Below are 18037 nucleotides of genomic sequence, written 5' to 3' on the forward strand. Positions count from 1 at the left end.
GTTACTGTTCCTTTAAGGTTGTAAAACATAGTAACATAGTATGGTAGGCTGAAAAAAGAAACACAAGTCCAACCTGTCTATATATAACCTGCCTAACTGATCCAGAAGAAAGCAAAAACCCCTTGAAATTTGCCTCAGAGGGGGAAAAAATCCATTCTCTACTCCAAGATGACAATTGGACCAGTCCCTGGACCAACTTTTTACTAAGAGCTAAGCCTGTATTTCCTCACATGCTAAAAGCCAGCCCCTTCTTAAAGCTATCCAATGTATGTTCCAGTACGACTGATCTATAAATATTACTATAAACAAAAAACAAAGTTGTAGAAATAAAAAATCTTATTGACTACCCATACACAACTTTAGTCAGTCACATGATTTTCCAGTCCCTGCATTCAGAAGGGCACATTTCACCACCTTATGAAGGCAGATGAGCATGTTTAGTAAGCAAGGGGAAAAAAGTTCCATAACTCACCAGGGTGTCTTTTCACATAAGATGGCTGTTTGATAAGCAATCTTATTTGCTGCCATAGTCTTTCTAAAGTGAAGAGCATTTGCCAGCATTGAAAGTGGAGATCCACTGTTTTTCATGTCATCAACTTGTGCTTTTCACAACAGAGTGGTTTAGTTGACCTGACTTTTGGTCTATCAATCACCTTGAGTTTCCAGATTAAAAAAGTTGTCCACCTGGCGTCACCATTAACTTTCTGTACTGTATCTTTAGAATTCCAGCATTACATTGCCATGCTAGTGGCTAACAACAGGCAATCTATTACCCTGCTACTAACACCATTCCATCTTACAGATTGTACTTGTTTGTACTGTAGTTGTTTGTTAGGTTCTGTCCTTGTGTTTTCATGTAAAAGAATAAGCTTGGGAAATTTTTAACATAAACAATAAAATTAATAAAAGGGTTTATTTCTTTAGACTTCCTGTCTCCACTTGTTTCTCATCACAGGAACGTGATTATGAGGAAATCAGTGATGTTTATGAAAACATTCTTTATTACCAAATTCTTTGGGTTCACATTAATGAATTTATGGAGAAAAAAATCTATTTACAGAAGGTTCTAGATTTACTGTATGTTGCCACAGCTCAAGCTATCGTCATGAGACATCAGAATCCAAATGTTCACATTATCATCATCTATATAAAGATGGAAGGATGGAAAATTGGTGCGGAACACACACACATATTTATTTGAAATGTGTAGACCGTATTATGATACAAACCATGAATATTGTTCTGCTGAATACTATGGCTTAACTTTATTTATGTTTTACATTTTATATAGGATTCAACAGTGTAAGGAATGTTAAACACTGGACAAATCATTATATTTTATTGTGTTCTTAGAATCATGACACGTCTTCTTTCACACAATGGCAGAACTGTTTTATTAATACAAGACAGCATGGTGCTAGAGTAGAGTGTGTTTACAGCATGTCTGCTTTTTGGTTCTAGCTTTACCTACTTGTAGGCAGGCCCTGATTTGTGGAAAGGCCACCAAGGCCTGGGCCTCGATGGCAGGATTTTAAGGGGCAGCATGCTGCCCAACCACACCCACATTGGTTCAGAAACCCTGGGGATGTGCAGAAGATACGATAGTTTTTTCTAATTTCCTGTGCGCCAATCCCCATTGTTCCAGTCCCGATTATGAAAATTCTAGTGAATAAAAGGGAGGGGACGGGGCAACGAACGACATCGGGCCTAGGGGCGCCTGCTATGTAAATCCGGCCCTGCTTGTAGGAGCTCAAAAGAGGGTGATACAACGTAAACTAGAGGCCCCTGTTAACATTTCTTAGCTGTATAATTCTCATTTAATTCAAATGTATGATTACCATAGTTCAAAAATCTATGTATTGCGTAGTAACTATAGTATATAAAAAGCACAAATGTTTTCCAATGGGAGCCTGGATGGATACCCTGATTAGCCTTTTTTGCCTGTTATTGCCTTTTTGTTTTCTGTGTTCTGGCTGCCATTAAATCTACAATTTACTTTCGTCATGTCTTTGCCTCCAATCACCTATGGCTACACCCAAGGGCTTCCACCATATCCATTACCCATGGAGTGGCGATCCTCAGTTACAGCGGTTCCCCATTGTAAACCTTACAGCATGACACAGCTTCGGGAAAGCCCTCCATGACTTCTGACTCAATTGTTAAACTGCAACTCCCTTAGGGTGGAGAGGATGAGGTAGAAGACAACATCCATTTCACTGACAATGTCTGGCAGGATTTTGTCTCCGATGATGACTGGGAGGATCTAGACTCAGACGAACAACATACTACTGTCTGGCCTGTGTCAGATAGGCCGCCTCCAGTTTTTTGGCCCTTGTCTCCTCTTGGTCTGCCTCCTGTGATGGGTACCTGTGCTCCTGGTCCGCCACCTGTGATGGGTGCCTGTGCTCCTGGTCCGCCACCTGTGATGGGTGCCTGTGCTCCTGGTCCACCACCTGTGATGGGTGCCTGTGCTCCTGGTCCGCCACCTGTGATGGGTGCCTGTGCTCCTGGTCCGCCACCCGCCACCTGTGATGGGTGCTTGTGCTCCTGGTCCGCCACCTGTGATGTGTGCCCGTGCTCCTGGTCCGCCACCTGTGATGGGTGCCCGTGCTCCTGGTCCGCCACCTGTGATGGGTGCCTGTGCTCTGCAACCTGTAATGGGTGTCTGTATTGGTCCTGTCTACCTTCCTGTCCTGGCTTCCGACTCTGGCTGTGATGTTGTCCTGGCTCCTGATTCTGCCAATGATCCTGATCTGGCTCCCGACCCAAGTGACTTCTTCTGGTTTCTTATCCTGGGGAGGCTCCCTGTTTTCCACCCACCTCGTTTACCCTCATGTGTCTCCCATTCCTAATCACCTTCCCTTTATAAACCCGGCCCTGAGCTTTGCTCAGGGCTGAGTCATTGAATGTAATTTGTTTGTTCCTGACCTGAATCCTGTTACCTGAATCCTGTTACCTGAATCCTGTTACCTGAACTCTGTTACCTTAACTCTGTTACCTGAACTCTGTTACTGAAACCTGTTACCTGAATCCTGTTACCTGAATCCTGTTACAGGAATCCTGTTACCTGAATCCTGTTACCTGAAAACCTTGTTATCTGAAACCTGGAAGCCTTCATTCTTGGAAACCTTGTCTTTGAATACCTTGTACTTTGTTCATGAATGAGTACCTTTTGTTCCTGTGTTCCTCATTTTTTCACCTCACCTTGTGGATACCCTGATTAGCCTTTTTTTGCCTGTTCCTGCCTTTTTGTTTTCTGTGTTCTGGCTGCCATTAAATCTACAATTTACTTTCATCATGTCTTTGCCTCCAATCACCTATGGCTACACCCCTTCCACCATATCCACTCCCCATGGAGGTTCCTTCATATGTCCCAGATGGCTTTTCTGCACTACTAATGTTGTGTGTGAGTGTACACAGCAAACGATAACATAGTTATATATTAAAGTTGGGTTGAAAAAGACCAAAGTCCATAAAGTTCAGTCCCTCTAAATGAACCTCATACACACACTCACACCATCACCATTCCCCACTATCTGTCTATCTAATAATATATAACTTATTAGGAGGCAAAACAATGTTTTCATCCCTTGAGTTTATGCCCCTTTTTATGCAAGACAGAACTTTATTTGCTTTAGTAGCCTTGATACATAATACAGTATTTTGTGTGTTGGAAACATACCCTTTGTTTGTTGATTTCATAGTTACAATGATTCCAAGTAACATTGTGAAGTAACAGTATATGGTTGTAATCAGAGGGTAACTGGAGCGTATCTACTCAATTTATTAGCAGCATTCTAAGTATTCTAAAGTATTCTAAAAACCATAATAAACCTAAATTTAACTCATAGAATTAGTAACAATTATACAATGTTCTATTTTTGTTAATTTAGTGAAATAAGTCTTGTAAATGGTATACATTGCATTTTTAAGTATTCAGAAGCATTGCTGCCAATGAATATGCCATGGTCAGTGTATAAGCTCCCATCCCATAACTATATAGTTAACTTGTGATCCTTCCAGTCCTTTGGAGTTTGGGTCTTTATATGGCATGACACGTTAGAAAGCCAAACACATTTTTCTTGCATGATACAACTTCTATAAATCAAACCAGACATTCAAGTTAATTATTTATAGACTTGTGTGAAATGTTTTATTTGATCAGTGTTACAAACAAAACACTGAATCATTTTGTAACTTATTTTTATTTTTTTCACGTGTCACAATTTCCATAGGGCACAGACATTTCCGCACTGCTGCTGCTGCTCTTCTGTTACTTTGTTCCCTGCAATGTTGACACTGTATTTTCCTGTTGATATAACTTTAAACCAACACCATAACACCATAAGTTATCGAGTTATGTTGCATATAAAGCAATTTAAGATAACATCTAATTATAAGTGATTTTTTTTTTTGCTAGGCATGGATTTGTGGAAATCAGCATCAGCAATTTTTTTCATGAAACCACAGCAAAAATTGTGTTGGAGACAAGTTGAAGAAGCCATGTGCAATTGACTCCACCATGCACATTTTAATTCCCTCTATTTATCTGGTATTTATTGCTTGTATACATCAGTAATGTAATTAAAGCAGCCCCATATTTAGGTATAAAATTAAGGTATGACTCCAATGTAGGCTTAGATTTTCCTAGACATTTTTTAATGAACATCTGTTGATTCTAAATGTGCCAAAGCTTGGTATAAATCGATTGTATGTAACAAGAACTAATAATCAAACACACACATTATCACAATTTCCATGAGTCCGGAAGGACAATGTGTGAATGTTGGAAGAATATGTGTTTTGGAAATAGATGAAAGTAGCCACAGCAACACAAATAATCACCAACGCTGAATCCATTACAATATTTATCTTTTCTATACTCAAACGTCAATGACACTGCCAGTTTATTTAAAATTATTCTCCCTAGTCCGCACGGGAGCAACTTTACTGGATTTTTATTAAGACGAGGGACACCTTTACACTGCATATTTAAGCCATAGCAACAGTGTCGGACTGGCCCACCAGAATACTAGGAAAACTCTCGGTGGGCCCAGGTGTCAGTGAGCCCTCTTGCTTCTAACTATTAAGTATATTTCATGGTCCTTACCTATAAGGACCTTATATAATAATGGGAAAATATAGTAAGTAGATATAAAAGACTAGCAGAATAAAGATGTTAAGAGAGGAGAGGAGGAATAATAGCTTGAAAAGTGGGCCCACTGTCTAAGGTTTTCTGGTGAACCCACTGTCTAAGGTTTTCTGGTGGCCCACGGTCTAAGGGTTTCTGGTGGGCCCACTGTCTTAGGTTTTCTGGTGGGCCCCTGGCATCCCAGTCCAACACTGCATAGCAACCAATCAACTCAGCAATAGTTTTTTCATGAGAAATAATAGATCTCCCTCTAGCTTTCTATAATGTCCTCTAAAAGAGTAATCATTTCTCCTCGCAAGTGTCTTTTCTCCAGAGAAAACAACCCCAAACTTGACATCTACCCTCATAATTTGAATCTTTCATCCCCTTAACCAGTTTAGTTGCACATCTCTGCACTCTATCCAGTTCATTGATATCCTTCTTATTTATATTCCTACTTTCCATTGTGTATAACCTTAGCAATGATGGAAGTTGCTTGATATTGGTTTGCGCTGTATAAAGGACAGACATAACAGGGTCAATGTTTGCAAATGCACATGCTCGAACGTCACAAGGCAAAGTCACAAATTGATTTTATGCATGTGCGACTATTAACAAAACCTGTATTCTGCACATGCAACTAGTCTTATTCTTGCTAATGGAAAGCTGCATGATGGGACTTTTTTCCCTTTACACAGTATTTTATTATTTTTTTAAACTGCTGCTTTTAAACAGGTAGACAGGCTGGAAAGTAATGACAATTAATAGCACCACTAAGGAGAATAAATATATGCCTTTCATTGGAGCTCAATTTAATATTACACTTACACTTTTCTTTAAAGAGAGTGCAAAACAATGCTAGCCACACAGTACTGAAAATAAGCAGCAATCTTTAATATGCTATTCACCATAACCCGTAGATGTGCTTCCCATACGTGATAGATTACTTCTTATCAGCAACTTCTATGTCTGACCTACTTATCACTGTCCTACAAAATGTATACTTGCTAGATAAATGTGATTTTTTAATTTAAGTATTTTCTCAAGAAGCAGGGTTCAGCCACAGGTCTTAGCATGTGAAGAATGAGGCAAGTTAGGGAGGATTCGTTTGATTTATCTATCTCCCATGGAACAAATGCCTCCCAGCATTCCAAAGCGATGACATGTATGAAAGGCATGTTTGGGACCTCAACCCGTTTTAGTTAAGTATTGATTGTTTTCTTTCCAGCTTAAGTCCTGCATTAGTAGTCCTGTCATATAGTAAACCAATATTATAATTGGACTAACTGTTCCTCAGAAAAGCAGATTATATTTGTTGATAGTGGATTATCATGTTTATTTACAGTTATTACATGTTGAATGTTAAACCATGGTGCGGTTGTTTTCCAGTTCCACCTTCACAACCATGACTGACATTCTATAACCCTAAGCCAGGGCAGCTGAAAAGTCCCTATTAAATTATATGAAACAGATCTTCAAAATGTTCAACATGGGAACTTCATGAATTAGTTTTATTTTAAGCAAATATAACACTCTCACAACTGTATTTGTGGCATGTTCCCACTATTAAAGGGGACCCGTCACCCAAAAAAATTATTCAAAATCCTATTTTATCACATTAGTCAAGCAAAATGAACTTTAATTACACTATATAAATTATTTGAATCTTGCTTGCTTCAGTCTGGGAATTCATAATTATAACAATCAGACAGGAGCCATTTTGTGGACAAGCCTTGCATCATCTCAGAATCTTGTTTGTGCACCAGAATGGGGGACCCGATGTCCATTTCCATGCCCTGGCTACACAATTAAATGGTGAAGAGAACGGGGGAATATGTTGAGAGCAGTGACATCTAGGAAGTGCTGAATGGAAAGTAAAAGTAATTGTCTGCCCCGCATCTATGCGTAGGCATAGAGGAGGGGCAGACAATATTTGATTGACAGCTGAGATTTTTAAATGAGCTTACAACAGCTATGAATGCTTTAATAAAAGATAGAAGTTGGATTTCATGTTTATTTGAAAAGGACTTTTATTATACAGATTTTTTGTCTGGGTGACAGGTCCACTTTAAGATTGTCATCTTCATTGTCTCTAAGTGGCCTTCAAGGTGGATCTCCCATTTCACTGCTTTTGGACCCCTTACTGTATAAAGGTATAAATTTACAGATTTCCAAGTCCAAGATGCAAGTGCTAAAGCACTAAGAGGCACAAAATAATAACTTTGGTTCTCATTCAGCATGCACACAACCAGCCTTTCCGACCTATGATCCTTGCACAGAACATGTATGGGATCCGTTATCCAGAAAACCATTATCCAGAAAGCTCCAAATTACGGAATGGCCATCTCCCAGACACCATTATAATGAAATAACCGCATTTTTTAAAAAATATTTAGTTTTTCGCTGTAATAAAAAAACAGTAGGTTGCACTTGATGTAAGCTAAGATATAATTAATCCTTATTGGAAGCTAAATCCTCTTTTTTGGTTTATTTAATGTTTACATGATTTTTTAGTATACTTGAGGTATGAAGATCAAAATTTTAGAAAGATCCATTATCCAGAAAACCCCAGGTCCCAAGCATTCTATATAACAGGTCCCATGCCTGTATTGAAAATCTGGGGGCAAAATGTTGAGCGCAGAGCTGGCTGCAACGGTGCAACAAACATGGCAGTTTGCACCTGTAAATGAGGCCCATTGTCAATTAAAGTGGACCTGTCACCCAGACACAAAAATCTGTATAATAAAAGTCCTTTTCAAATTAAACATGAAATCCAATTTCTATTTTTTTATTAAAGCATTCATAGCTGTTGTAAGCTCATTTAAACATCTCAGCTGTCAGTCAAATATTGTCTGCCACTCCTCTATGCCATGGGCATAGAGGTGGGGCAGACAATTACTTTCACTTTCCATTCAGCACTTCCTAGATGTCACTGCTCTCCACACATTACCCCATTCTCTTTACCATTTAAATGTGTAGCCAGGGCATGGAAATGGACATCGGGTCCCCCATTCTGGTGAACAAACAAGATTCTGAGATGATACAAGGCTTGCCTTAACAGTCTCCACAAAATGGCTGCTGCCTGCTTGCTATAATTATGAACTCCCAGACTGAAGGAAACAAGATTCAAATAATTTATATAGTGTAATTAAAGTTCATTTTGCTTGACTAATGTGATAAAATAGAATTTTGAATATTTTTTTTGGGTGACGGGTCCCCTTTAAAGCTGAATACATTTCATTATATAATGTACAGACTTAGTCAACAGCCCATATAACAAAACAGATGACTTACTTTATGTCTTCCCATATTTCTGGACCATAGTTTCGTATTACAAGCAGCTCCAAGGCATGGTTCACAAATCCATACTATCATAAAAGAAGAGAAAGAGAGAGATTCTTCAGTTAAAACTGAATAAATAAAACTACTTGCTAACTCATTCTATCATCACTATATTGCTATGGTCCCTAAAGTGACACATTCCTATTGGATATACTGTATGAAGCAGAGTAGTTAAACAATGGCTGAACTGAACAATCAGTGGTCACCAAATTCACTACTTGAAATTATTTCTACTTCTAAGATCAATGTGAAGGAAAACATACAGGGGAATCCTTCCTGACTACAATATGCAACCAGTCCAGTTTTTGGCTTAATACAGAAGTACGCATATTAATATCAGTGTCCTAGTATTTTACCCACTAAAGGGATATCCGTTCCTTGAACCATGTTGCATTTTGTATCCTCCAATATAACTAACTTTTTCAGCAAAATATTTTATTTATACACTTGGGGGCAGATTCATTAAGGGTCAAATTTCGAAGTTAAAAATACTTCGAAATTCGACCCTCGAATTGAAATCCTTCGACTTCGAATATCGAAGTCGAAGGATTTAGCGCTAATCCTGCGATCGATCGATTGAAAGATTTTCCGTTCGATCGAACGATTAAATCCTTCGAATCGAACGATTCGAACAATTTTAATCCAACGATCGAAGGAAAATCCTTCGATCAAAAAAGGTTAGCAAACCTATGGGGACCTTCCCCATAGGCTAACATTGACTTCGGTAGGTTTTATCTGCCGAAGTAGGGGGTCGAAGTTTTTTTTAAAGGGAAAGTACTTCGACTATCGAATGGTCGAATAGTCGAACGATTTTTACTTCGATTCGTTCGAATTCGAACGAATTTAACCAATTCGATGGTCGAAGTACCCAAAAAATACTTCGAAATTCGAATTTTTTTCATTCGAATCCTTCACTCGAAGTTAGTGAATCTGCCCCTTGGAGTAAGGGCAGCCATCAACCTGGTGAAATTTTGACCTGGGTCAGCTGTCAGGTAGCAAAATTCTTAACTTACAGTGCAAAGAAAGTTACGTAACTTACATAACTAATGTAAAAGCTTTACAAATAAATGTACATTACTTACTGTACATTTCAAGCAATGAGAATGCTATAACTGTACCATTCATCCATCGAAGTACAACCTTTAGTCCATGCAAAACCTACCTAATTGCTAGTTGATATTTTGTGCAGTACACATAAGGGGTTTGCCAAAAATGTTAGTACAGGTATAGGATCCATTATCCGGAAACCCGTTATCCAGAAAGTTAAGAATTACGGACCGGCTGTCTCCCATAGGGGCAAATTCACTATGCGCCAAAGCATTAGCTAGCGCTAGCGTTGGGCATTTTCGTTACTTCACAAATTCACTAACGGACGCTGGCGTAACTTCGCTAGTGTACCGTCGCACCCTTACACCTGGCGAATTTGCGCAACGGACGTAACTACGCAAATTCACTAACGCGCGCATTGTTCTGAACGCTACCTTTTACGCTAGACTTCCTTCGCCACCTCAGACCAGGCGAAGCGCAATAGAGTAGATAGGGATTTCTTAAAAAAAAGTTAACATTTTTTCTAAGTCCCAAAAAACACTGGCGTTTTTTTCTATATTATGGGTGATAGGCTGAAAAAGATCGGAATATTATAGGGCTCCCCTCCTTCCCCCCTACATTTCCTAACTCATGGCAACTTAACTATACAGTGGGCACATGTGTAGGGCAAAATAAAAATTTTATTTGATGTTTTAAAGGTTTCCCAGGCATTTGTAGTGCTGCTACATATTCCTCCATTGAAATTTGAATTATGCAAATTAACCATTGCTAGCGTAACTTCGCTTCGCTTAGTGAATCAACGCTAGCGCAACTTCACAACCTTACGCTACCCCTGAGCGCAACTTCGGATTTTAGTGAATTTGCGGAGCGCTGGCGAAACTACGCCTGGCGAAGTGCGGCGAAGTTACGCCTGGCGCAACTACGAATCTTAGTGAATGTCCCACATAGACTCCATTATAATCAAATAATCCTAATCTTTAAAAATGATTTCCTTTTTTTCTGTAATAATAAAACAATGTCTTGATCCAAACTAAGATATAAATAATCCTCATTGGAAGCAAACCCAACCTATTGGGTTTATTTCAAGTTTACATGATTTTCTAGTAGACTTAAGGTATGAAGATCCAAATCCCAGAAAGATCCATTATCATAACCCCAGGTCCCGAGCATTCTGGATAACAGGTCCCATACCTATAAGTTTCTGGGAGGTTTTCCATCTGACAGATGAGACCCTACTGACATCATCAAAACAGTTGCTAAGGGGTTATTTATCAATTTTGTCTGGAATTACTAGTCACAAGGAATTGTGACCAACTTTTTCAAAATTGCTCATTTTTACCATCTAAAACCTGTTTGTGCTTGTTTTATTGTTGTTCTTATACAAAAATGTAAATAATTTAAAAACCATGAAAAAATGAAGTAAATCAGCCCATCAGTCTCACTGAGCATATGGCACCTTAAACTTCAGTAGTTCATCCCCAGTTTACCTGTTTAGGGTAACTGCTAGTGATGGGCGAATTTATTCGCCAGATGTGAAAAAAGTGAAATTTCACTTTTGTAAGAGCACTTGAGAAAGGGGGTTGATCCCCTGAAACGTTGTGCAGAGATCTGAATAAATCATAAAAATTCAGCACATTTTGCTTGGTGAGTGCCATGTGATTTCTCTTTGTTATTGCTACATGTATGGAACTGAAGAGCAGCAAAGTTCCCAGATAGAGCACCACAGTATTTAACCCACGGAGGTAGGATTCTATTGAAGTTTAATGGCAGATGTCCCATTGACATTTTGAAGATATCCGAAGAGTTTGTGATTTTGGGCATCAAATCCAAAAAAGTAACATTTTTTGGCATCAAATCTGAAAAAATTTGTAAGATTATGATATTTTTGTGATTTTATTTAGTATTTTCCCGCACAGGAAATCTTTGTGAAAATGTATTTATAAATAGGGGGGAAAAGTCAGTGCGGATTTGGTCAGAATGGTTTTCAGAAAATAGTGATAAAATTTTGGATTTTGATAAATAACCCCCTAAATGTGCAAGTGTTTCCCCTACTTGTTTCAGTTCTGTGTGCCAGTGAATTGTGCTGTAACTGCTGGCCTATTTTGAAGAAATCCATCAAGATATATATAAAAATTACGGGATGCCTTTAAGAGATCATGGTGGGCTAAAATCTACTGTAAAAAAAACATAAACTTAGTTTACATATTTGAATGCATGCAAAGGCAGCCGTGACTGCATAGCAACAAAACTGCTGTTTATATTCCAAAATGTTGATTTGAATTTGTCATGTGCAAAAATATAAGTATTTAAGACATAGGATTGTTGCAAAGTCTGTTAGCTTCTTTTGTAACATATAATCATCTAGTTTAAGCCGATGACACTGGACTATATACCACATCATTAATCATTTTAATGTTTGCCTCCTAATGTAATTCTTAGGCATAAGGTGCCTCGTAAGGAGGCTGTTTTTAGAACACATCACAAGTGCCAGGGTGGCAGATGGTTTTGCTCCATCATTAAGTGATCTCTGTGACTTCCAGACTTTAAACAGAACAGGCCTGCGTTACTATTGGGATCTTCACTGCGTGCCTTTTGAGTTTATAAAAAGACGATGGTTCCCAGAATTTCCCCATACTGGTTTAACAGCAAGTGCGGAGCTGTGCTGAGAAGCTCTGTGCCATAGCTAAACATGAGCTTGTTGTATAATGCTCTGCAAGATGACTGGAACAAGGAGTCTGCAATATTCCAACACTTCTGCTTTTGTTATATTGTAGAGTCACTTGGTAGAACTAAGCAAGATCCAAAAAGCTTGTGTGCAAGAGGTTTGGCATATCCTCCCATACAAGCTTAGGAAACCGCATAGGGACAATAATGCTAAAATTAGTTGATCACAATGGAATGAGCCAGCTTTAACATCTACATAATGCACATTGCTCAGAATAAGTGCTTGGTCACAACATGGAACTTAAAGGGATACTGTCATGGAAAAAAAAAATACAAAATGAATCAGTTAATAGTGCTGCTCCAGCAGAATTCTGCACTGAATCCATTTCTCAAAAGAGCAAACAGATTTTTTCATAATCAATTTTGAAATCTGACATGGGGCTAGACATATTGCCAATTTCCCAGCTGCCCCAAGTCATGGGACTTGTGCTCTGACAAACTTCAATCACTCTTTACTGCTGTACTGCAAGTTGGAAGAACAATGGGAAGGTAACCAGATAACAGCTCCCTTACACAAGATAACAGCTGCCTGGTAGATCTAAGAACAACACTCAATAGTAAAATCCCATGTCCCACTGAGACACATTCAGTTACATTGAGAAGGAAAAACAGCAGCCTGCCAGAAAGCATTTCTCTCCTAAAGTGCAGGCACAAGTCACATGACCAGGGGCAGCTGGGAAATTGAAAAATGTCTAGCCCCAAGTCAGAATATAAAAAAATCTGTTTGCTCTTTTGAGAAATGGATTTCAGTGCAGCATTCTGCTGGAGTAGCACTCTTAACTGATTTTCCGATGACAGGATCCCATTAATATAAATACTATTGTCAGTAAGACCTCTCTTTGTGTGTTAATTTTCTAGCCTGTAACTGACATATTTGTCATAGGGTTCCTTAATTATCCTTTATTTATGTGCTTTGGTTGCTACGATTCTGATTAGGAGATGGTCTCTTATCTGGACACACTTCCATAACTAAGATGCTTTATTTTGTTGCTAACTTGTTACTTAGCAACCTCTATCGCTCCACAGAAAGACAGAGCTAACCAGTAAATGCTAGCTGCTGATTGGTTGCTGTAGCATGCTTTTCATTTGTGGCATGCTTAGCATCTTTTATTACTAAACCTATTAGATGTTTCCTAAAGCACGATAAGTCACACTGCTGGTGTATTGGCCCTTCTGCCTTCTAGTCGTCAATAAGAAGATGCTGGATAATGGGGTCTGGAACAGATAAAAGGAGCTCAGCATGTTTAAGTAAAAGGCCAACTAATAAATGTACAAATTAATCTGGATTATCACACATTTTTAGGCAGATTTCCCACCTGAAACCTATAAAGATTTTTTTTAATTTTTAAAAACATCATAGCGAAAAGAAAAAATCTATTGCATTTATTGATTTTCATCATTTGGTGAAAAAGTTGAGCCTGTGCAAACTGATAGATAACTACGAATATATCTTTATTTGTGTTTATTGTCCTCACAACAACACTATACTCACAATAACTCTGTAGATCTTAAGAGAAAATACAGGAATGGGACTTGTTATCCAAAATGCTCGTGACCTGGGGTTTTCTGGATAAGGGATCTTTCCATACCTTAAGTCTGCTAAAATCATTTAAACAATAAATAAACCCAATAGGATGTTTTGCCTCAATAAGGATTATTGGAGGCAATATAGATATAGTATATCTTAATTGGGATCAAGTACAAGGTACTGTTTTCTAATATAGAGAAAAAGAAAAGGAAGTTAAAAAGGGAGTTTTCTGGATAACCATCCATACCTTTACCTTGTAACTTTTTTACATACGCTCATTCAGTTGGCTTATGTAAAAAATGTACATAAACATTAGACAACCCCTCCCTTATCTTGTTCCTTTGTAAAGTGATGTCTGACTCTTGTAGATTCTTTGGAATGCCAAGGGATTTTAAGTTCCAGAATCAATCACTTTGCAATGGAAAAAGGTGATGAAGGGGTTGCATTACACTGAGAGCTTAAGGAAGATGAGTTACTGGTTACTGTAGCACAATTAGACTATCATAGTTTCCTTTCAGTCTTGGAAACAGACATGTCTAAGTAAAAAATAAAAAATAAATATTTTATTTTTGGAAGTTCAGTGTACAATTGTTTATACATCATTTCTACATAATCTGAATGAGCTTATCTCACAAAGGGGTATATTTTCCCTTTAATGACTGCACAGTAGGCATATATACTGTGTGAAGAGGTATACCTATACATTGTAGACCCAGTTAAATTATGGCACTGCTTATAAAAACCTAGAATAGGAATCCACCAAACCCTCTTTTAAGAAGAGGGTCAAAAAACTTGGCCACTTTCATTATTAATGTAATTGACCATTTTGCTGTATATTTGGATTTTGCTTGGAGTTTGATACAACAAAAAACATTAACTGAAGGGCTCAATGGGGACCACATATCCCGTCCTGTGATCGGTGATTTTGGTGTCAGACTTCTATTATTACGCAGGAGAAGTCTGTGGTTTGATCTGGTCAATATGGTACTTTCAGTTATCAATACCGATACCATTTTCTGCTGCAATAAAGAATGCTTTGGGCAACGAGCCCTAGCAGTAGTAGTCCAGATAACTGAAATTTCTTGATTTCTCTTTAAACCAGAATGGAAGGGGTGGGGGGAGAATCACTCTGTAATGTTGACTTCCTACTTATCTATCCCTAAGTGCTCTGGGTAGATTGGGGGTGGGGCATAAAATTTCTTGTTTAATCTGTATTGTTGTCAAGATATGGATTTTCATCTTACAGAACATTACCAATGACTTTTTCAGTAAATAACATAATTAGGAACCTATATATATCTATATATATATATATATATATTGCAGAACACAATACTGCCCCTATTTCTGGGTGGGGATTTTATTTAACAAAGAAATAGGACACACCGGCACAACATGGGTAATTCCAGCAGGTAAAACCTTGCTCGTTTATTGCGGATGCAACGTTTCGGGTGTGACCCCTTTCTCAAGCATGCTTGAGAAAGGGGTCACGCCCCGAAACGTTGCATCCGCAATAAACGAGCAAGGTTTTACCTGCTGGAATTACCCATGTTGTGCCGGTGTGTCCTATTTCTACGTTGTTTTTTGAGGTTGGCATCGAGCACCTGGGAGTCGCTGAAGTCTGTACGGCCAGGGTGTGCGAGTGTAAGTCTTTCTTTTTGCATTTTATTTAACAAAAACATCAGTAGTCTTTTTTGCAGAACTAACGACTGCTGATGGTGCTGGCCTACTGCAGTCTCTGTGAGACATCTCCTGCTGGCAATATGTATAAGAAATGGTAATGCATATGCCAGATAGAATATAGCAAATGGAAAGGTCAAATATTTACAGAACTTCTGATAAACAATAACAACAGCAATTTTCTATACATTAGTATATGCAGTCAGTGTGCTGACGTACCAAATCTTCAATGTTGTCTATCTGCCTTGTGAAAATTGGCTATGTTATTTAAAGGAGAAGGAAGGTGAGATCACTGGGGTAGCCAAATGTTGGACAACCCCCCCCCCCTATATCCCTGATACCCTGGGCCACTGCTCCTGTTAAAAGCAACAAAATGTTCCAGGGAACTTCTGAGCAAGTCTTCTGCTTCTTGATTATTCAATGGCCCCGACAGTAGAGTCTTAAAAAAATTGCTTTCTTGCTTAAAAGTTTGGCTTTTCACTCTTCTGTGAATGTGCACCCTTCATGAAAAAGAAAGAAGCAGGAGGAAGATGCTTCCTACTATAAAGTACTCAGTGCTCCTGTTAGCAGAAAACTGCACCTCTCTCCTACTTACCTCTGTGCAGGTAGAGCGGGAGCAAGTGGGCAGAGCAGGCTTATGTTTATTAGTGGGGGTCCTGTGTGTGCAGGACCCCTGTGACTGATATCAGTTACATGATAATAAGGAGGGTACCTAACATTTGACCCCCTCCCCCAATGATTTAACCCTTCCTTGTTCTATAAATGCATATGACTAAAAAAACGAATAACCTTTTGGGGAGATAGAGAAACAAATGCTCATATTCTGCGCCGTTATAGAGTCAAGGTCAAGGGGCACGGACAATGCTGGAAGCCAGGCCCGCTGCTTAGGAAAAAATATGTAAACTGGGGGGGTCCAACCTGAAGCCCTCCAGCTGTTATCCTACTACTTATCTCAGCAAAGCCTTGAGAACGTCTCTTGGACGGGCATCAGTTGTTCACAAAAACGAACACTTCTTAAAAGCAATTCCTTTTACCGTGGATATTTTCTAACCACCCTTAGGCTTGGGAGTCGTGGCAACGACTTTATCAACTAATAATAATAATAATAATTCTAATGTATCATTTATACAGCCAATAAGATACGGTGTTTATCCTATGGCTGAAAATAGACAATGTTTCTTCCTTGCAATCTCTAGCCTCCATCTTCCCAGCATGTCTCATACAGTAGACACACAGCTCAATCAGCTGCCTGACTATATAATAGAAATAACTCACAAATTCAACATTTTAACCAGAACAACCAGTATCCAGCCCCTAAACTGCTTTATCCCCTAAGCTTCTTGTCACTGGGAAAAAAAGCACAAAGAGAAATACAATCATATACATTTAGTGGAGTAGCAAAATGCTCAAGATGTTGTCCCTATGATTATATTCATGTATTAAAGCCATTTGTGCCTGCAGTTGCCTTCCACGTGATGCACAAGCTTGGTTGCACTGCTGCCCCTCATCTTCTCAGCACTGGCAAATGCTATTTGTTTCATAATGAGGATTTTACCTTCAGACTGTTCTCTAGTAAAATAATAAATATATATAACATTGACTTACCATTCTAACTTGAGTGTATCCCTGCCACTTCCAAGAAAGAAAATGAAACGTACGCAGTTGCTTAGCTACAGCCTGTGCAGCGTTAATGAGCCTTGCTAAAGGCAGAAACGCAGACAGAGAAGATCGGTCCCGCCTACTGATAATAGACAGCAGCCCACAGCCAATCGCTGCTCGGATGAATGAGGCTTTTAATCCTTCCTCTCTGTGGTGGATGTTAGACGGGGTTTGTTATTTGTATAGGCAGCTGTGGATGCTTGCAATGACAATGAACTCGGCGGAGGGAGTTAGGGATTGTCTGATGATGATGCTCTCCCTTCTCTTGTTGCTTCAGCAACGGCAAATTCAATTTCATGAGCTTGAAATGTACAGCGTGAGGCAGAAACACAATCAGCCTGTGCTGGAGAGTCCGCCATTTGTACATGAACCCCTTTCTGCTACTAATACAATAAATTGCTATGACGCAACAGAAAAAACGAGTCTATTTGTTTACATTGGGTCTGTTGATTTCCTCTCTCTCTGGTACAGTCCCCACCCCTATTCTTTACACTTAAATTTATATTTGCAAGGGTTAATGGGTTCCCTTTGAACTTGTAACGAGGGATGCACTGAATCCAGGACTCGGTTCAGGACTCCTTCTGCCAAGCAGAATCCTTAAGATGGCCATAGGCGCAACGATCCGATCGTACTTATCGTGGATTTGTAATATTTTCGGACCGTGCGTGGAGAGTCCCGACATTTTTCGTCCGGCGATCGGTCGTTTGGTCGATCGGACAGGTTAAAAAAAAATTGTCGCCTGCCGATAATATCTCTGCGTGTATTGCCGATCGCACGATTTTCAGTGGGAGACTGTCACTAGTTTTGTCAGGCATAACTATCGTACGATTGCTGTCAGGGGCAGAACATTGGCTGATCTGTTCTATTACTACTTTATTTGATCGGAATGGTAAGACTTTGATCTGAATGGTTAGTGGCAGGTCGGG

General features: G+C 39.1%; 1 protein-coding gene across 2 annotated transcripts in view; it reads right to left on the reverse strand.

Annotated features, from left to right (window-relative positions):
- Window positions 1-17457, reverse strand: part of gucy1b1.S (guanylate cyclase 1 soluble subunit beta 1 S homeolog) — a 36100-nt gene extending 18643 nt beyond the window's left edge. The window contains 2 exon segments of one of the 2 annotated variants that reach the window (NM_001091723.1): window positions 8426-8499; window positions 17058-17129. In NM_001091723.1, the coding sequence (NP_001085192.1) occupies window positions 8426-8499; window positions 17058-17060 (77 nt within the window). In that variant the 5' untranslated portion in view covers window positions 17061-17129. 2 annotated transcript variants of the gene reach the window in all.
- Between the last annotated feature and the right edge of the window lie 580 nt (window positions 17458-18037).

This window comes from Xenopus laevis, chromosome 1S (genome assembly GCF_017654675.1).
Source record: "Xenopus laevis strain J_2021 chromosome 1S, Xenopus_laevis_v10.1, whole genome shotgun sequence".
Taxonomy (NCBI): Eukaryota; Metazoa; Chordata; class Amphibia; order Anura; family Pipidae; genus Xenopus; species Xenopus laevis.